The 21,929-nt window shown below is 41.5% G+C and overlaps 1 protein-coding gene across 3 annotated transcripts in view; it reads left to right on the plus strand.

Moving 5' to 3' along the window:
- LOC140491937 (uncharacterized) overlaps positions 1–21,929 on the plus strand; it is a 51,423-nt gene that overhangs the window by 17,399 nt on the left and 12,095 nt on the right. For all 3 annotated transcript variants that reach the window (XM_072590413.1, XM_072590415.1, XM_072590414.1), the window contains 7 exons: positions 522–860; positions 939–1,208; positions 8,903–9,247; positions 11,426–11,698; positions 14,843–15,178; positions 15,257–15,526; positions 20,351–20,467. In XM_072590413.1, coding sequence (XP_072446514.1) covers positions 522–860; positions 939–1,208; positions 8,903–9,247; positions 11,426–11,698; positions 14,843–15,178; positions 15,257–15,526; positions 20,351–20,467 — 1,950 coding nt within the window. The remainder of the gene's footprint in view (positions 1–521; positions 861–938; positions 1,209–8,902; positions 9,248–11,425; positions 11,699–14,842; positions 15,179–15,256; positions 15,527–20,350; positions 20,468–21,929) is intronic.

Here is a 21,929-nt window from a genome sequence, read left to right on the forward strand (position 1 = left end):
CCGAGACAGGCATATCCTATTGCACCTTCCAGCAATCCCAATATCACAGTTTAACTGCAGCTACCACTCACAGCAGGAATATATGTTGTTGCTCAGTGTCAGGAATTTGATGTTTTAGAACAAACAGCAAAGAACAGAACAGCACAGGAACAGGCCCCTCAGCCCACTGAGGCTATACTGATACAGGATGCCTTTCACTGCGAAAAACCTTTTGCCTCTATTCAGTCTAAACCCCCTGTTCTCTTCCTGTTCATATATCTGTGAAGATGCGTCTTAAATCCCAATATCATTCAAAGAGAAACATCATATTAAAGTGAGAAAAGATTTCCCATTTCTACATATCGATCTCACATAAATTCACTATGTTTAAGTAGTTGTTTTGAGAAAAATATGATGATATACTGTTTTGATGATCAACACAAATATTTTAATGCAGTAATAATCAATGATTATTTTGCCTTTTTCCTGTTCTTGCACAAACATAATGTCCTAGCATGTGGTTCTCTGTCTCTCTTTTCTAGATTTATATGGAGAGAATTACATCCTTTATCGCTCAGGCACAGATCACAATGAACTCAATCTGGTTTGTCATTATGCTGGTTCTAATTTTGAAACTGCTGAGTGGAGGTGGAGGTCAGATCCTCAACATCAGGACAACATCATAACATCTGCTTCGAGATCTCAAGCCATCAATATAAATCACATTCACTTTGGGAATCGACTGGTCCCCACATCATCAACGTTTAATGGTACAAACTTCAGTGTGAGGATTGTCCCTGTCCTGTTTGAAGATGCAGGAGTTTATACATGTTCCCTGGAATCATATAAAATGGTGACCATTACAGTAATCACAGTTAAAGGTAGGGGACAGAATGTTGATGCTGCTTTCAATGATCAAGCAATTGTTTAAAATCTAAATGATTTTCTGGTTTACACAGTCACAGCGGAACCCTCTGATGCAGAGACTGAGGAAGACTCCATTACCCTGACCTGCTCTGTCTCTGATGTCACTGAATCAATCAGACTTGTTTGGATCAATAGTGATGATAAAATTGTTAAAGAAAAGGCATTGACTGAGACGAATAGGGAAGAGAAATCATTGAGACTGATTATTCGGAGAGCTGACAGAGTCAAAGGGAAGTGGACATGTATTTTGTTTCATCAAAACATGCCTCAGATTTCAGTCCCGTACTATATGGAACACAGTGGTAAGTGATTCAGGGCTTGGTCTTATACATATAATCCAAAGGAAATATTGTTACTACTTATTGCTCTACTACTTACTACTTACTACTGACTGGCAGCAGTAACCCATCCTTTATATCTTGTGTGTGACCTCTACAATGGTGCAGTCTATCAGAAATTTTCCCTGAGATAACACTTTACTGTCTGCGTGACAAATTGTATAATCAGTCATTTATCACATTCAGGTGAATTGGAAAATGGATGACCATTTGTCAGAGAGTGTTCAATGTTCATACCTAATGTTTCATCAAGTTTGCAGTGAAAGCTGACAATCTGCATGAGAAGGTAAAATCGTAAGCGAAGATTACATTTGAACCAGTTTACGTATGCAAATCTTGAGAGATGAACAAATATCCTTCTCTTTAACTCATAGTGTCAGAATCATGTGTAAGAAGGGGAGAGGATATTGGAAAATAGGCAGAGATCACACTGATTTTAAACAAAATAGTTCAGAAGTGTATTTAATCGTTATCAAGCATCATAACAGAGGCATAGAAAGGAGGTCTGATGACTAGGCAAGTGCTTGAGGAGAGGTTCCAGTGACCTAGACTGACCGTGGAATGGTCAGGACAGATTGCCCTTTGGTAATGGACTGAAATTTTCTCAAATGGTCCCCTAACCGTATGGAGAGTGACAAAGTCTAACTTGATTTTTTTTCTCTGTCCTGCTCACACATAGAACAGAGGCCTCTCAGAGCAGATATCAATTTTTCTGGAGAAAACATTTAACAGGTGAATTATTAAAAGCGTGCCTTGTGTCCAAGTGTTGGTTTTACTTCTTTTCGCAAAATCTCCTAAAATCTTTATCTCTCTTTGACAACTCTCTCCTATTGTCTTGCCTTTCTTCATTTCTCCAATTAAATGTGCTCTGTTTTCCTAAATCCCCACCCCAACCCATCACTACCTCTGGACCTTCCTGCTTTCCTGCCACTACCCTGACTTTATGATCTGGGGAGATTACGGCTCGGGTCCTTCTCTGCATCCCTTGGCAATATCTGGAGGTCTTATTGAGACACTCACATTTCCCCATTATGAAGAAACACACCAAATGTCCCATTCTTCTCTCCTTTCGAGCTTCCTGTCCAATACTGTACTTGGTCTTTATCTCATCAATTTGCTTCCTATCCGAATGACTTATCCACTGTTGATCAATGCAATCTCCCATTGTCTCAGCTCCTACTACCATGAAATAGATCTCCATTAAAAGTATCCATGCACTTGTGAAAATAAGCCTTGTAATTGTGGAGCTTATTGTAGATAATTGGATCAATATCATGGCCTTCACAGAAACCTGGTTGAGGTTTCTGTCCATATTGCTTCCTTTCCATATTGCTGCAGGATCATTTCCAAAACCATCACAATTTTTAGGTTATCAAGTTATTTCAATAGCACTTGAAGTGTCATAACATTCAAGGCTATGGAGCAAGTGCTGGAAAGTGTGACTAATGTAGATTTAGAGTCATTTTTTGTTGGTGCAGACCTGATCAGCCAAAGGGCCTCTTCTACACTGTATGATTCCCTGATTCTGAATCCTTTATGGCCCCAAATGAGACCAGTCAGACCACTGAGTTGTAGATTTAATCACCATATTCTGGCTTGAATTGCATCCTTTCTCCTCTGGTACATTTTCCTCTGTTGCATATCCCACTTTGTTCCATCCCCCATCCATTTCAACTATCGTCCTTGTTCTTTACTGCCCACCAATCAAATTGTTCTCACTGAGATGTATTTAGTGCTGTCCTCTCTCAGCTTTGCACCAAATCATTTCTTATCCTTGGGGGATTTCAACTTCTGTCTGAGCTCAGCATGTTCTTGGATCAGTTTCCCACTATTCACCCATTTTTCACATTCTCTTTCCCTACCATATAAGCTCTCCAGTTCATACTAACCACCAGTCTCTTGATATCATTTCATGCAGTATCACTATTCCCATCAAAGCAATCAGGTGAGGCTGTCTCTGAACACCATTCCCCATCAATCTCTATCTATGTTGCCGTCTGTTTCTGATATTATAAATACATGCGTCTGAGCACTGCTTGCGTGTGCAGACTGTGAGCTGTTGAGGAATGCAGCAGTTCTGGGAAGGGGAGCACTACAAATTAAGAAAACAATACATTCACTGAACAAAGTAATTTGTCATGACAGGTGCCACAGCTGCAGAATGTGGAAGCTTCTGGATCCTACTCAATCCATGTGAAGCCACAACTGTAGGGTTTGTAGCTAATGGAACCTCGGCCTGTATTGAATGAGCTGGAAAGGGTCAACTTTATTGCTGATCTCTTGTTGCCCATGAGAAGGTTGTGAGTATTTGCCTTCCTGACCCTCTGCAGTTCATTTAGTGTAGGCAGACCCACAATGCCTTTAGGGAGGTAAATACTAGTAAGTACCTGCTCCCAGAATGTGTCACCAAATTCTATGTTGAAATGTTGAAATTGGCCTTCCCCAAATTTAGACACTCAACTTCTGCATTATTCTTATCTCCTTCTTTATCAAAATAGCTGAACAGATGGGGATATCCCGTCAACAAGTGTCACAAATCTAGTCACTATTTTATTCTAAAAGCTGTTCCATGGCTCAAGGATACTCTGTCCTTGATTTTTTTCTGATGAATAATAAACTAGACTGGGCTTCGATCAGTTTGGTTTGGTACAGACATGAAAAGGATTTGGAGAGGCCTTTTGTTTATTTGTAACAGATTAGACTTCAGTTCAAAGTGGCCATGTTTTAGAAGTGAGCTGTATAATGAAAGGGGATTGGTCAGCTCTCTAGCCAGGCAGTTTTAGTTGAGTCTTGAACTGATTGGAAGTTCAGCAGGGAGCTATTTGGGAACTCTCTCTTTTGCAGCTTGCTTATTTAAAGGGAGCTTGCTTATTAAGACTGTTGTATAGATTCGGATTAGCATAATTAAATAGTTCTGTCGAGGTTCTTCATTCTGTTATTTGTGTTTCATTGCGTAACTTTGTGAATTCATTTTTATTTGTTTTGAAATCTAGTAGTTAATCTAGATAACTTAATCAGTGTAATTTTCACTGTATACTTACTGAAACAAATTGCAAATCCTGATCTGAGCTGCCTGCTTAAGAGTGTTTTGAATGGTCAGGCCTAGTCCATAACAGATTGGGGGCTTTTTACAGGATTTTAAACAGCAAGTGATAGGTGCTAATGGGTGTTTTTGGGTGTTGGTTTCGTTGGGTCCACCAAGCTTGGGATAGAAATGGCTCTTTCAGTCGCCAAAAGTTTTCTGGATGTGGATGGTGTGACTTTGGAGGTTTTGCAAGAATTAAATAGACCAAGTTGCAAGAATTAGCAAACAAGCTGGGTGTACAAGATGATTCGGGGTTTAGATAAAGTTGACCATGAGAACCTTTTTCCACGTATGGAGTCAGCTATTACGAGGGGCCATAGCTTTAAATTAAGGGGTGGTAGGAATAGGACAGATGTTAGGGGTAGATTCTTTACTCAGCGAGTCGTGAGTTCATGGAATGCCCTGCCAGTTGCAGTGGTGGACTCTCCCTCTTTATGGGCATTTAAACGGGCATTGGATAGGCATATGGAGGATAGTGGGCCAGTGTAGGTTAGGTGGGCTTGGATCGGCGCAACATCGAGGGCCAAAGGGCCTGTACTGTGCTGTGTTTTTCTATGTTATATGTTCTACGGGTTTGAAACTGGTTGCTTCTGTGAGGAAAAGAGAAATAATTAAAGCAATAGCTCAGCATTTAAACTTGGTGGAGAAATCATCAAAATCTATAGAGATGGCAAGAATTCAAGTGCAAATGAAGCAACTTGAGTTAGAGGTGAGAGATAAGGAAAGGGCAGAAGAAATACAACAGTTCAAGTTAGGACTTAAAGCAAAATAGAGGGAAAAAGAGAGAGCAGCAGAAGAAAGGAAATCAGAGTGAGCAGAGAAAGAAAAAGAGAAAGCTTTTAACCTTCAAAAACTGACACTTTAACAGGAAAGACAGCTTAAAAACCTGCAGATAAAGGCTGAGGGTAGGCTTAGTGGTGAAGAGAGTGAGGAGGAGCAAGCCTTTGGTAATCAGAAGCCCAGTGAAAAACTGTTTAGGTTTGTTCAAGCATTGCCTAAGTTTGATAGAAGGATGTGGAAGCCTTTTTCATCTTATTTGAAAAGGCAGATAAACAAATACAGTGGCCAGTGGCAATGGTGTTTTGTTGATCGAAACAAAACTTGCAGGTAGGGCTAGTGAGGTATTCACATCCCTATCAGAGGAGGGACCTGGAGAGTATGAGGAGATGAAGGAAGCCATTGTAGGTGCATATGAGCTTGGACCCAAAGCTTATAGACAATGTTTCAGGAATCTAAGGAGGGACCCCGGTCAAATCTAACTTGAGTTTGAAAGGATCAAACAGAGTAATGAATAAGAGCTTTAAAAATCAGGCAAACCCTATGATGCCCTTAAAGAAGTAATTATTTTGGAGGAATTCAAAAATTCACTGCCTGAAGAAGTGCAATCTCATGTGGAAGAGCAGAGAGTTAAAACAGCAAGGTTAGCAGCTGAAGTGGCTAATGATTATGAGCTAGTCCATAAAACACAGTTTGGCTTCCAGAATCAATTTCAGTTCATGAGGGATAGAAATTGGGGCAAAGAGACATCCTCATGTGGAAAGGAAAAGGTAGATCTCAACGAATATGATAAGGACAGCTTAGCACAGGGTAAAACAAAAACCCTTCACAGGGAGAAAGAAATTAAAATGCTCTGGTATTTTCATTGTAATAAACTGAGCCACACAAAATCACAGTGTTGGTGGGCTAGGAGGAAGCCAGATGTAGAGAAACCAGACAAGTCTGGAAGTTTTGTTGGATTAGTAACAAAAAGTACAAGGGAAATTAGACAACTGCCTCAGAGTGTACAAGATGATCGGAGGTTGATTAAGGAGGAAGTGCCAGATCTGCTGAAAAAATGTCCATGCAAGGATAAAGTTTACTCACATAGGCCAGGAGCAGTAGGTAAGGAGGTTACAATATTATGGGACACAGGGTCCTCTCAGTCTCTAAAGCTGAACGATGAGGAGATATGCACTCCTGAGGGACTATTGCCAGAAAAAGTGATGGTAACAGGAATTCATGGTGCGACAAGAAGTGCTCAGTTATGGAAAGTGAGGCTAGAGAGTCCAGAGTAAAGTGGAGAATTAGTAGGGGGAGTACTGGACAAACTCTCAGCTCCTGGAATACAATTTGTCCTTGCAAATGATATAGCCGATTCACCAGGAGGCATGATGCCTAATCTAGGTGAAAAGTCAGTGATGACACAGGCAAATGAAGACATGGAGAATGTTTATCCAGGAATTTTCCCTGACTGTGTGGTCACAAGATTACAGAGGCACAAGCTGAAGCAGGAGAGATCAAAAGCTACAGATAAGGAAGCTGACATAGTGTTACCTGAAACATTTTTTTAATCAAGTAAGTGGAACAGAGAGGAGCAAATAGGTAAACATGCCAGTTACTTTTGCTCGGCCACATTCAGTTCCCAGAGGCCGAGCCCTTATACAACAAATCGGCCTCCTCACTGAGTTCAGCTCACCATGGAGGTTCAGTCCATGCACGGGAATTGAGGCAAGACAGGTAAGAAGTTCATTCCAAACAGCTGACCGTGGAACAAAGAATAAGTCTCACCCCAACTTCCACTCCCATATCTTCTCCAAACTATCAAAGCTGCTGGTTGCAACTAGCCAGCTGAAAAGCTCGTTTCCCAAGGAAAAGGAATGAAACCAGTTCTGCCACTGGCTGTAGTCAAAGTCAGTTCCTCAGAAAGAGAAAACAAAACGGCCCTGCCAAAAGACAAATGGCCCCACCATATCCCGGCTGTGGCCAGCTAGCTCAAGATCCAGGAACCCAGCGCAAACTGGGTATGGTCAGCCAGGTCAATGGCCAGCCAGCTCAAGAGCCAGGAGCTCAGGTCACACTGGCTGTGGGCAGCCAACTCAAAGGCCAGTTCCTCACAAAGAAATAAAACCACAAACAACTCCCCACCCCACCACCCTCCACATCCGACAGGGTCACTGACGGTGGTCAGCCAGCTCAACATCCAGTTCCCCACAAACAAATAAGACCAAAAACAAAAACCTACAGCAGTACAGTGGCAGTCGCCAACCAGCTCGAAATCAGTCTTTAAGTGTGGAGATACTAAAACTCCTGTTTATCTTTGTTTTTCTCTTTTTTTATGTCAGTCACCTGAACAGAGGAGATTAATCTTCTGGTTAGTTTTGTGTTCAAAACTTCAACACTACTGTCAAACTACGGTAGAACTTATTTTTCCCTGGCACCCATGTCGTGTATGTGTAGGTGTAGGTGTAGGACACAGTGAAGAAGTGCAGAAAACTTTATTTGCATTCTACCATCAGAAAGAAGAAAAAACAGCTGAGTGGCTAGTGACAAGCTGTGCCCATTTCATCAAGGGCAATGCCAAAGTGAATGAAAAAGTGAAGAGAGAGTCAGGATTAAATCCAAATAGAATTGGAGGGGAGCTCCTGGTTATTGTTATTTGCCCACAAATGAGGCGATTCTAATCTTCTGGTTTTATATATATTTTTAAAGTAAATCCCCACACTACCGCCAAATAGCAGCAATGCTTATTTCTCCCCAGCACCCATGTCGTGTGTGTGTAAGTGTAAGACACAGTGAAGAACAATGAGGGCATAAATCTTTACTCATATTCTACCACCAGGAAGAAGAGAAACACCCGAGTGGCCAGTGACAAGTAGTGCCCTCCCCATCAAAGGCTTAAGTGATAGAAAAAAAAGTGAAGGGAAGGTTAGAGAATGAATCAACATAGAATTGGAGCGGATCCCCTGGTTATACTTTTTCCTTTTATTTACAGGAGCACACCTAGACAGTGCAGATTGCCAGCCAGCAAGCTCAGAGTCTGTCTCCAGAACTGTGGAGATTCTAAAACCCTGTTGAAAAATATTTTTTCTCATGCTTTTGTATACACTGCCATACTACTGTCAAACAGTGGCAGCGCTTATTTTTCCCCAATGCCCGTGTCATGTGAGCAGGTAGTGGATACAATGAAGAACAATGAGGGCATAAATCTTTATTCCTACTCCACCGCCAGGAGGAAAAGAAACACCTGAGTGTCCAGTGACAAGCAGTGGCCTTTTCAGCAAAGGGCATTGCCTAAGTGATCAAAGAAGGGAAGGGGAGGGTCAGGATTAAATCAAAACAGAATCAGAGGGGATCTCCTGGATATATTGGTCAGCCAAGGCTTTCCTCGTTGTCTCAGATTAACTCAAGAACCTCTTAGTCAATGGGATCAACCTGGTTGCAATTACTACACATAATGACTTCAAAACTTACAAAGTTACAGTCACTATCCACAAAATGCTTGCTCTCTGACACTTAAGCCACTTGACTGGCTGAATCCCCTCTGATTAGATCTAGAACCCCTCCATCTCTCATGGGATATCGATGAAGTGGCAACAAAACATGCATATTGCATTAAAAAAAATTAAATACATCTTGAACACAAAGACCTTTGCTCTGCGAGCTACAAAGTCTTTTACTCTTGTGTGTTTGTGTTGTGTCATATCTGAGTCATACATAAGAACTTATTGGAGACAAATTTTCCAGTTTTCAATATTACACCAGTAAACATTGAAATTTATTGTCTCATGTTATCTATTTTAATTTTCCCTTCCAGGATACCTCAATGAAAGGCATTTTCTCCATCAGGAAGAGTACTTTTTATTGAAAGGACCAGACAATCCTGGAAATGGCTCCATTATCTGGGAATGGAAGCCACATTCAGGCCGACAAACTACAAAACAATTGGGAACTTTTCACAGAGAAGGTCAGCAGTGGGCTGTAAAATGGAGTGATGATTACAATGATACACCAGACATTTCTCAGACAATACATCAGCAGTGTGGTACCCTCAACTTGTTAATCAGAAATCCCAGCTTTGAACTTGCTGGATTGTTTACCTGGACTCAAACACAGCCCAGTAAGAAAATCCTGAAACAGATTGAACTATTTGTGATCAAAGGTGAGTAGCAAGAAGTGGAAAAGTTTGAACAAAATTATTTTCTGCTAATCCACGTAAATTCATAGATCATTGGAATCCATTCCTATTGAGTGATGGCACAAATAGGAATTGGAAACTCAATCCCTCTACTGTTGTGGTGGGAATCTTGGTTGAGACTGGGTCGATTATCTTATTAAAGCGAAGTTGCTGGCGTTCAAGGTCTTCGAACGGGAAGAACTTATTCATGTGCTATACAGTATCTACACGTACACCAAACATTTTTGCATCCCTTTTTGGGATCCTTTCCTCCTGGTTGTCATATGATCTCTTACATCATCACTGACATTTTCAAGTCTATAGACTTTGCATCCACCTGTATAAAAGAAGTGTTTTTTTAGTTTCCAGAGCCCATTGAAGGTAACTGCTTATTAACATTTCTTAGCACATACACTTTGCATGAGATCAAATCTGTTAGATCTCTCTCCAAAGTCTCGTCATTAACATGATTTTTTAATCACTGCTGCTGTAGCTTACTACCTCCATATTCAAATTAACCCTTTCCATTACAATTTCAGAGCAAACTGACATCAAATTTGCAAACTATCTAACTCAATGTTAAAGTTTCCATGAAGAGAGAGATGGCACCAGCAGTTAGGGAATGGAGTTTGGTACAAGGATTACGAATAAAATGGTCTCATACTACCAAATATTTAACCACCTAAACTAGAATGACTATCTGAATAAAAAAGAGAATGGTCACTAAAAAGGTCATTAAAATAAGTGGATGGATTGAGGATAAGTAACTGTGATTCTCATTTTCAGCTTTTGTTTCCAATCTTTTCTTTACTTTCATATAATTTAAGAGAAATTTGCCATGGAGAGAAATAGAACTGCAGATATCAGTACGGTGTTCACAGTGAACACTGATGATGGTGACTTTGGTCTTTCGATTATGTAACTGCAGCAAATTGCATCTTATCTAAAACTAGAGGTTACATCAACATTGTGACAACACAGAAGCAAACGTGAGAGAAAGTGGAGAGATTGATCAGAGTATCGTGAATAGACATATGGAAGCTGACCAAATGTATAGAATCTTCCACATCTCAAGGTACTGAGCTTTGGTAACTGAGGGCCTCAAATTAATTCCGCAGAGGCAGGTGCCCCATAACTTAGTCACCCTTTATTTCCATGTGAGGAGTCCTTGACACTCATCAATCTCCCTCACAGCCTGGTCTCAAAGTGAAGAAACTGCCCAAGTGTTCAGGAATGTGGAGGTTCGATACATTAGTCAGGTGAAATGTAGAGTAATAGAGTCGGGTCTGGGTGAGTTACTCTTTTGACTTGTTGTGACAAATGGCCTGTTTTCACACTGTAGGGATTCCATGAATCTACAATTTCTAACACTCCTATTGTCATCTGTCACCAAGGGCTCACTGATTGGACTGGATTAACTGCCTCAATCAGGGAACTCATACTCTTTAATACACTTAGTTGACCTCATTACAATCACGTAAGTGAATCATTCAGGATGAGTTAAGGGTCTCATTCCACTCCTGCTGGGTTTAACTCAAGGAGAGGGCCTGTCACCAAGCAGTATTCATCACGGTTGTCAATCATTTGGCAGGTGCTGAACCTGAGACTGGGTGGGGCTCCATCAATCAATAGCAGTCAGTAGCAATGATCAAGGGAATGGTCAACAGGTCGGAGGGTATTTGCTGGAAGAACATCCTTACACTCTTGCCATGACCATCCTGAACCAGATCGGAGGGTGCTTTCTGGAAGAACGCCCTTACACCATCCTGCTACCCCAATCCTAGAAAAGCACCCACTCTCGCTGGGCTGGACTTCCATCCCCTATGTCTTGATTTCAGGTGAAGACAGGATAATGGCCACACCAATGCCTGGTTGGAAGTGGTTCAAAAACCATCTTGGGTTTCGAACTAGCTCCATGGAGAGCTGGCAAAACCCTCAAAACCTCAAGTAATTTCAAGCCATGTCTTTGGTTAATGTTGACCAGAAACTGTAGGCAGAAAAGGAATAGGGAATGCCAAGGGAAATAATCTGTGAACAAAAGCTTGGAAATGTGAATGTCCAGTGTGAAACATGGCTGGTCAGCATCTGAGTCTATCTGTTGAAGAGTAAGATCTTGCAAGCAGCTTTCTGAGATGTATAATCATCATGTCTCTGTTTTTACAGTTGAGGTCGATTCACAGAGGCCTGTAATGGGCAGTGATATCACCCTCAGTTGCACCATCTCCAAACTCTCAGATACTGTCAGTCTTCACTGGAAACAGAGAAACTCTTCTCAGGAAAACAGGAGGATCAACACTGATGAGATCCGATTGAATAACACGGTCCATCTCATCATTAGAAATGCTGGAGCTGAAGATCAGAATTTATATACATGGGAAGTTCAAGAAAATAACTCCAATATTCTCACTGGAAACACAAACATTGATGTGGATCAGAGTAAGTCCATAACTACCGTAAATAGATGGTCAATAGACACTTAGATAAAACCATTCCCCACAAAATAGAGACACATGTATATTGGAGCCAGTATGGTACTGATTATATTGATGGACTCCACCTGATTTGAAAGACCTCTCCAGATTTAACCAAGCATTCAAAACTGAGAAGGCCTATTGTCAGTGGCGCAATGCCTCTGGTGAAGAGGTGTGTTACCTTTTTATGTACACTTGGCCCCAGGAATTTGTAGGTAAAAACAGTGACTGCAGATGCTGGAAACCAGATTTTGGATTAGTGGTGCTGGAAGATCACAGCAGTTCAGGCAGCATCCGAGAGGCAGCAAAATTGACATTACGGGCTAAAGCCCTTCATCAGGAATAAAAGCAGATAGCCTGAAGTGTGGAGAGATAAGCTAGAGGAGGGTGGGAGTGGGAAGAAAGTAGCATGGAGTACAATAGGTGAGTGGGGGATGGGATGAAGGTGATAGTTCAGGGAGGATGGTGGAGTGGATAGGTGGAAAAGAAGATAGGCAGGTAGGACAAGTCATGGGGACAGTGCTGAGCTGGAAGTTTGGAACTAGGGTGAGTTGGGGGAAGGGGAAATGAGGAAACTGTTGAAGTCCGCATTGATGCCCAGGAGTTGAAGTGGGAGGTGGAAGATGAGGCGTTCTTCCTCCAGGCGTCTGGTGGTGAGGGAGCGGCGGTGAAGGAGGCCCAGGACCTCCATGTCCTCGGCAGAGTGGGAAGGGGAGTTGAAATGTTGGGCCACAGGGCGGTGTGGTTGATTGGTGCGGGTGTCCTGGAGATGTTCCCTAAAGCGCTCTGCTAGGAGGCGCCCAGTCTCCCCAGTGTAGAGGAGACTGCATCGGGAGCAACGAATGCTACAAATGATGTTAGTGGATGGGTAGGTAAAAATTTGATGGATGTGGAAGGCTCCTTTAGGATCTTGGATGGAGGTGAGGGAGGAGGTGTGGGCGCAGGATTTGCAATTCCTGCGGAGGCAGTGGAAGGTGCCAGGATGGGCGGGTGGGTTGTAGGGGGGGCGTGGACTTGACCAGGTAGTCACAGAGGGAACGGTCTTTGCAGAAGGTGGAAAGGGGTGGGGAGGGAAATATATCCCTGGTGGTGGGGTCTGTTTGGAGGTGGCGGAAATGTTGGCAGATGATTTGGTTTATGCGAAGGTTGGTAGGGTGGAAGGTGAGCACCAGGGGCGTTCTGTCCTTGTTTCAGTTGGAGGGGTGGGGTCTGAGGGCAGAGGTGCGATATGTGGACGAGATGCATTGGAGGGCATCTTTAACCATGTGGGAAGGGAAATTGCGGTCTCTGAAGAAGGAGGCCATCTGGTCTGTTCTGTGGTGGAACTGGTCCTCCTGGGAGCAGATACGGCAGAGGCGGAGGAATTGAGAATACGGGATGGCATTTTTGCAAGATGTAGGGTGGGAAGACGTGTAATCCAGGTAACTGTGGGAGTTAGTAATAAAGGCAGAGAGCCTGAAGCGCAGGAATATGTCATCATTATCTCTGAGCAGCCATCCTTGAAAAGCATTTATCCCTGACAATGAAGCAGGAATGTGAGAGTTATGAAGACTGTAGACGTGATGGATATCGGTTTTCAGGACACCTCTTCAGATTCATTAGAAGTAGTAACAATGATCCCAGATGAATTGGACCCTGACCAAGTGTAAACCTTTCCTGAGAATGAATTCAGCTACATTATAAAATGGTGCTCTTAGTGTGGCATGTGGAATACCAAGCAACTTGCGACATTTGTCAGTGTTTAATAGGACATTTCTTCAAGTGACATTGCAGCTGGTGGTGTTCCCACATATCTGCTATCCTTGCCCTGCTTGAAGGAAGTCTTCAAAGGTTTGGAAAGTGCTGTTTAAGGTCTTTGGTGAATTTCTGCAATGTATCTTGTAGATAATATACACTGCTGCTACGGAGTGTTGTCAGTTGAAGGAATGGATGCTCATGCATATGGTGCTAATCAGCGGGCTACTTTGACCTGGATGGTGTCAAGCTTCTTGAGCATTGATGGAGCCGTACCCATCCAGGCAAGTGGGGAGTGTTCCATCATACTCCTAGCCCGTGCCTGGTAGATGGTGGACAGGCTTTGGGGAATCAGGTGTTGAGTAAGTTGCTGCAGCATTCCTCGCCTGACAGTCAGTATGTCAGTATACCTTCAAGAAACACAAAATGTCAACATAATTTTCAGGGATATGCCTTCATGACATACTTCTAACCTTCCTTATCCCTTCATGATATCATCACAGTATTACAGCATGTAATCTGATCAAGGGCTAGTAGGATGTTGGTAAGGATGTAGCCAGGTTAGATTAAGGAAGTAGTTTCGTGTTCGTCGGTTGGGGACTGTAGTGTTCATGGTTGCAGGGGGTGATTTGAGTTTCCCAGCCTCAAACCAAATGTTAAACTGTCTAATATTTCCTGCTCAGTGTCAATGCCTATCATTTGGTATCTCTGTGTGATTAGGACCAGCTGATCAACTACTTGTCTTAAACAAATTAACTCCTCCTTGTTCTTCTACTGGCTAAAAGTCTGAGGCTAATCCAAGCTTGACTTCACTCTTTGATGTAGCAAACTTTGATGGACCTTTCTATGTTTCTATTGGTCTATGAAATAAAATCCCATTGAGATAATAAGCATCCAAGAGAATGATTAAGAGACATTTCTTGATGATTCATTGCTGAAGCAGTTCAACTAATTCAGATCCAAAGAAAAGACATATTGGACTTGGGTTCGTTAATGCCATTTTTCTCTTCAAAGATGTTGCCAGAGTTACTCCAGAACTTTGTACTTTTACTTCAGATCTCCAGCATCTGCAACATTTTGCTTTTATTTAACTCATTAAATATTGCCTCCAGGCCTTGTGGAAAGGATGTCACTTGGACAGGGAGACTATGTTAAGGGAAGATAGACCTTGTACCACAACCCATTACTTAATTCAAAAATAGCCTAGGTGAATAGCCAGTGTATTCAGATCTTAATCAATCTCATTAGCCCAGTAATGTTCTCCCAGATGACATAAGGCAAGAGGATGGTACTCGGCCTCATTGAATTTCCGCCCCTGTGTTTCCCAGTGACTGTAACAGTCTAACACGTTGTCTTCTGATTCTCTTTGTTGCAGATTTACATGATAAAAAATTCACACTTTATCGGTCAGTCACAGATCACAGTGGACTCGAACTGGTTTGTGAAGTTGATTCTACGATAACAAAAACTAAATGGACCTGGTCTTCACATTCAAAGAATGAAGGCCAAGAAATAGCTTCCACTTACAAATCAAAGCCTGTCAACATAAACAGGGCCTACTTTGGGAGTCGATTGGTCCCTCCAGTGAGTAATGTCACTGACAGGTTTTTCAGTGTGCGGATTGTGCCTGTCCTGTTTGAAGATGCAGGAGTTTACAGATGTTTTCAGGGATCAAATATTCATTTGACCATTCACCTGATCACAGTTAAAGGTAGGGGATAAAATGTTGATGATGTTTTCATTGATCAAGTCATTGTTTAAAATCTAAATGATTTTCTTGTTTACACAGTCACAGTGGAACCCTCTGATGCAGTGACTGAGGGAGGCTCTGTTACCCTGACCTGCTCTGTCTCTGATGTCACTGAATCCATGAGACTTGCTTGGATTGATAGCGGTGGTAAAATTGTTGCAACAAAAACATTCAACGAACAGAAGCAGGAAGGGGATAATTTACAGCTGATTATTCAGGAATTTGACAGAGACAGAAGGAATTGGACATGTACTTTGTTTCATCAAAGCATACCCAAGGTTTTAATTCCTTATTATCTGGAGTTTAACAGTAAGTGTCTCAGATTTTATTTTTAAGAAAGGTTTGGCTTCTTCTTTTAAGATTAGATTTCCTACAGTATGGAAACAGGCCCTTCAGCCCAAGAAGTCCACACTGACGTTCTGAAGAGTAAACTACACAGACCAATTCCCCTACCCTATGTTTACCCCTGACTAATGCACCTAACACTTTCGGCAACTTAGCATGGTCAATTCACCTGGCCAGCACAACTTTGGATTGTGAGAGGAAACCAGAGTACCCAGAAGAAACCTGTGCAGACATAGAGAAAATGTGCAAACTCCGCCTAAGGCAGGATTCAAACCCAGGTCCCTGGTGCTATGAGGCAGCAGTGCTAACCACTGAGCCACCATGCCACCCCCAATGATAACATCTTACTTCACATGTTCTTTTACATTTCACATTACTGAGATAAATTGCTTAGCTCTGCAAAGGAATATCATGTTAAGTTATAGAGGAAAGCTGAAGATGAATATTTGGAGCCCATTACACTTCTGTATGGTGACTACTAAATATTAAGTTGCCACTGTCCATTTTGATACATATTTCTTGCAATAGTTTGGAACTCAGTTGACATCCTTGCATCCATTATGTTCTGTTGGATAGTGATAAAAACAACAACATTATTCTATCTCTACCGCTTATTTATACTTTATTCATAACTCTCCAATATCACTTCTAGAACTGGAGGCAGTTAGCAGGGATTGGTTGATTGGTAAGTGTTTGGTATATAATGGTTGCTTGAGAAACGATTCACTGTTGGTAGCAATTAAATGGTTGAAAAATGATTGAAAATGGTTGAAATTGAATGATTAGATAATTGACAGGTGAATAATTGGTGGAGGAATGACGTGTCGCATGAGGAATAATTGGATAAGTAAGGATATATGTTAGCTGTCCATCCTACTTGAAGACAAGCAAAATATTATGAAAGCTGGACATCTGGAGAAGAGTGATACTGGACTGGAAATGTTTACCCTGCCTCTTTCTCTCTAGATGCTGCCAAACCCACTGAGTTTCACCAGTATTCTCTGTGCTGATCCATCCTACTTTAGGGGCCGAGTATTAGCAGGAAGGCAGGACTTCAGATAAAGTGGTCATGAAATTCCACAGTTGCCTTTTCCACTGACCAAAACTGATGACCACATACCCTCCCAACTTACTCATCTCCTGGTCTCTTCCCTTCTTCTTCTTTGGATAAGGATTCTGTCCCAACACTGGCCAGCACTCCAAAAGATACTCTTGGAATCATCGAGCTGCCAGACAATCATAACACTGGATGTTGGGATACCCACCCCACACTGGTACTGACAGCCAATTGATAACTTAAAACACATCCAATAGCTATGGGGCAACTGGCTGAGTGGGGGCAATTTTTCAATAAACTTTTCAATGTCAGAATGAGAAAGACCAAAAACATTGGCCCCACATATCAGGATTTATGCAATCTCAGACTGCAGAGCAAGGAAGTGAGCAAAAATAACTTGCTTTCTGTTTGATTTACAAATATAACTTTTTTCTTATCCCTGCAAGCTGTACTTTGAAGTTCCCTATTCTGGAGTAGGTTTGCCTTCGAATTGCAGCCGGCAGTGGAGGTTGGAGTCTGACTGCACAGGATTCCCAACTCTCTGACATATTCTTTTCACTGTGTAGTGTATAGTATAGCAGTTATGTCAGTGGACTGCGAACTTAAAGGCCCAGTCTATTGCTCTGTGTTTTTATTTCAAAACCCACTGGAGCAATTGCACAAAATTAATTTTAGTCAAAAAGTCTGGAATGTAAAAATCATTTCCATAATGATGACCATGAAACTATCATTGATTGTATAAAATTCCTATCTGCTTCATTAATGTCCTTTATGAAACTCCAGACACTCATTAACCTTTAGCTGCCCTCCGATATGGCCAAGAACAAAACTCTCATTTCAAGTGAAAAAGCAACAAGTGCTGACATTGATAGTGATGCCCACATCCCACGAGTGGATAAAATATTTGTGCTAAAGCAGAGAGTGCTGGAAAAATTCAGCAGGTCGAGCAGCATGTGTGGAGAGAAAGCCGAGTTAAAGGTCCAGTGACTCATCACAGAACAGAAATATTTATACCATTTTCTGCTAACCTGAATAGTAATGAGCATAGGAGGCCAGTCTCTGTTTAAACGTAGTCATCCGCAATTTCTGTGAGCTCTTGATTTCTGATCAACATCATATATGTCTTTAGTCACAAAATCCTTTAGCAGAATATTCCTCATAGGTTGAGCACAGATTTATTTTTAACAAGTAATCTTGAACAAGAGGGTTACTTTTTGTACCTTTTAAATGCCTAAATCTATCCCTTTCTCTTTTGCTGAAATGCCTAAATCTATCCCTTTCTCTTTTGCTGACCTACCTTTTGTGTATTAAGACAGTTGGGTATATCCCTGTAGGTATCAACTGAAAGTCCCCTTCAACTTGTTACAATGTGGTGAGAGCGCATGGATTGAATTATTCCTGCTGTATCCCTTCACCTTCCCAGTGTAATGTTTATCTGCCCTTGTGCCATTCCTTTCTGAAAGATGAACCAATATAGTTATGTCTGGATCCTGTGAAGTCCATGATGTGTTAAGACTTCAGATGGGATACTCCCCAAATAGTTGTGCTCCAAGGTGAGGAAGAGGAACCTGGCTCCCCTTTGTATTCAGCCTCTTTCTCAGTTAATCAGAATAATGTTCATGTAAAAATCAACCTCTCCCTCTTACATACCTTTTTCCAAATGTATTTCAGTTTTAAAAGGAGCCAAATTAATAATTCTTTCTTGAGTTGAATAAACAGTGAGTTTATTTGCCATCAAATATGAGAAAAGACATAAAGTATCATGCACACACACAGATTGAAAATGTGAATGAAGGGGTAACAGTTTAATGGATATATGAATTGGTGTCTTGGTTCCATGAACAGTAGACGGTAAAACATTGCAGCCCTTGGATTCTGTCGGTAAGAGTGATGTTGTGCTAAATCCCCTTGATTTCATGTTTCTTGAATGTGCAGTTAACTGACAGGATTTTGTCCAAATTACTTTTTGATGATTTGGAGATGCCGGTGTTGGAGTGGGGTGTACAAAGTTAAAAATCACAGAAAACCAATTTATAGCCCAACAGGTTTAATTGGAACCACCTGATGAAGGAGCAGCACTCCAAAAGCTAGTGCTTCCAATTAAAATTGTTGGAGTATAACCTGGTTTTGTGTGATTTTTACTTTTTGATGATAGCATCATTAGCTTGTCTGACTTCTGCCATTCACAGGTGTGTCTAATGGTTGTCCTTAAATTGTGAGCTTCTAGCACATAATTCCACACGAGCACATCAGCTCACTAACACACACAGACCAGTTTGGTTTCAACCACTTTCTTTTGTGCATTTCTGGAAGAGTATATAATTATCAGCGGATAGTTTTCTTCTGTGAAAGGTTTATAAAAATCTGTCTGGTTCACACATAGCCTGTAAGGAAGGAAATCAGTCATCCTTACTGGGTTTGGTGCACATGTGACTTCAGATCCACGTGATGTTGTTAACTCTTAACTGCTCTTTGAATATTTAGGAATGGGCAATGAATGCTGGCCAGGCCAGTGATGTCCACATCCCATGAATGAGCAAAGTCCTGATGGGACCTTCAGGTATGACATTCCATGCCTCCCATTCGGGCATTCCATATAATCACCGAAATTATATCAATAGTCACTGTTGACTGTAAAGTCACTGATAATCCAGACTGCAAGCATCTGGAATTCCCTACATCTGGCAACTGATTCAAAAAGAGGAATTCTGAATCCTTGGGATCTTGATAACATGGATTTTACTGGTTTCAGCTATTAGAAGGGAATAATGCTTCAGATGCTTTAATAAAGCTGATTAGGACTTGTCCAATTGATAAAAACAGAATTGCTTGTCACAGTCAGAAGATTGGTATTTATGAGCAGTGCTGGCCTCTTGTTTTTAAGACACACATTCATCTTGTGGCAGCAATGATTTGAGCTTGCCCAGCTGGTTTCTCATGTAACCAGCAGATGCATAGTACTGGTGCATGGGGAGATTACAAAGGTATCCTCCTTTAAAAAAACATTTAAAATTAAATTTTCATATGTCCATTGGTAACCTGGGGTTATGAACCATTTTTCTGACAATATTTGTTGTGAGGTATATCATAGTCATAAACGCAAACAATGTCTTTCTACTCGAATAGCATCATGGAGCTAATATTGAGGCAATATTATCAGAGATTATTGGTTCCAGTCAGTGTTATGGTCAGGTACAATTTTTTGACTTGTCCAATTTCATGTTTGTTCTTTCTCTTTTGTTTTCTCTCATGTCAGGCTTGTGATAGTGTAGCTGAGTGATAGTGAACTTTTACATCTTTATCTATTTTTATTTCAATTTATTTTCCACTATTAACAAGTCAAGATATATTCCATTGAGTTCGGTTCTCATTCAAATTGTCATAATTCAAAGATAAGACCAGACAATGAGAGTTATTCACTTACAGCTGCAGTGCTTCCCCTAGATTATAGCAGATCCTTTGTTTATTGGTCATCTGCCTACATCTCCTTTGAAGAAGGAATCATCAGATTTCAATGATTTCATTCTTTTCCTGTCCCTAACTGAAGGAGTTGTAGACAGTTGAGCTGCAATATTCCACCCTCGCTATGTGAAGTCAGTTGACCTCTCGTCTGTATGGCTGAATGATTATATCAGGCAGAATTTTCATCTACTTTGTCATTCAGGGAGTTTACTTTGGTTTCTTCATGTTTAAACAGTAACCTGTGAAGTCTGTTCTTCTCCTTCTGACAGAACCTTCTGCTTTTCGCCACACCAATGTCATTATATATGGGAGTCTGGCTCTTCTTCTCATCATTCTCCTGATAGTGGTGCTGAGCCTGAGGAAGTGCATGGAAACACGTAAGCGAGGTAAATTCCTGCAAACAATTTCTGGTCTTGTACTCTGACAGAAATGTTAGACATATTTACAAAACTCAAGATTGACCATTACATCTTGTTTCTAAGATTTAATCATTTGGGTTTATTTGTAGCATTCCACAGTCAACCCTGACTCAGTTTTATCTCCAAGTCAACTAACACTTTGATTTTAAGATCCTATTTGTATTGTTAAATCATATTGTGGCCCTGCCCTCCTTGTCTCCTTAATCTCCTCAAATTGCACATTCCTTCAAGATATCTGAGTCACTCTAATTCAGGCCTCTGTATATTCCCAATTATGGGATGACTCACAATGAGGAAATTCCTGGATTTTTAACAAGCAACTTTGGAAGAGCAGTGATATGTTTTCAAGTAGGATAGAGAGTAGCTTGGAGAGAAACTTCTGTCTGGTGGTGTTCTCATGTATGTGCTATCTTGTCCAGCTAGACAGAATTGGTCTTGGGTTTGGAAGGTACTATCTGAGGTCCTTAGGTAAATTTCTGCAGTGCATCTTGTACATGGTAAACACTGCTGCTTTTGAGCTTCAGTGCTGGAAGGAGTGAATGTTTGTGGATGTGGTGCAAATTAAACAGACTGCTTTGTACTGGATGGTGTCAATCTTCTTGAATGTTGTCAGAGGTGCACCTATCCAGGCAATTGGTGAGTATTCCATCACACTCCTAATTTGTGCCTTGTAAATGATGGGCAAGCTTTGGTGAGTCAGGACGTGTGTCATCATCATATTCCTAGCCTCGAGCATATTCTTGCAACCACTGTCTTTACGTAGCCAACCAGTTGTTTTTCTGATCAATGGTAAACTCCCACCCCCCCCCAACCAGGCTGTTGATAGTTGGAAATTCAGTGATGGTAGCACCATTGAATGTCAAGAGGTGATGGTTAGATTGTGATGGGTCCTTGGTGATGGTCATTGCCTTGCCTTTGTGCGGTGCAAACATTACTTGCCACTTGTCAACCCAAGTGGATATTGTCCAGATTGTTGCATTTGAACACGGATTGCTTCAGTGCATGAGGAGTCATGAATGGTGCCGAACATTGTCTACTCAGTGAATATCCCCATTTTTGACCTTTTGATGGAGGAAATGTCATTGATGAAGCAGCTGAAAATGGATGAGTTCAGGACAGGACTCTTGAGAAACTCCAGAAGAGATGTCCCAGCACTGAGAATGACTGAGCTTCAACAACCACCATCATCAACCTGTGTGTCAGGTATGATACCAACCAGTGAAGAGTTTGCATCCAACGTGCACTCGTTCCAGTTTTGCTCAGGGTCCTTGAGGTCATACTCTGTCCAATGCAGCCTTGATGTCAAGGGCTATCACTCACCCCTGGAATTCAGCTCATCTGTCCATGTTTGAACCAACATTGTAATGAGGTCAGAAGCTGAGTGTGCCTGGCAGAACCCAAATTGAGCATCACTGAGCAGGTGCTGCTT

Source organism: Chiloscyllium punctatum, chromosome 20, assembly GCF_047496795.1.
Source record: "Chiloscyllium punctatum isolate Juve2018m chromosome 20, sChiPun1.3, whole genome shotgun sequence".
NCBI classification, from domain to species: domain Eukaryota; kingdom Metazoa; phylum Chordata; class Chondrichthyes; order Orectolobiformes; family Hemiscylliidae; genus Chiloscyllium; species Chiloscyllium punctatum.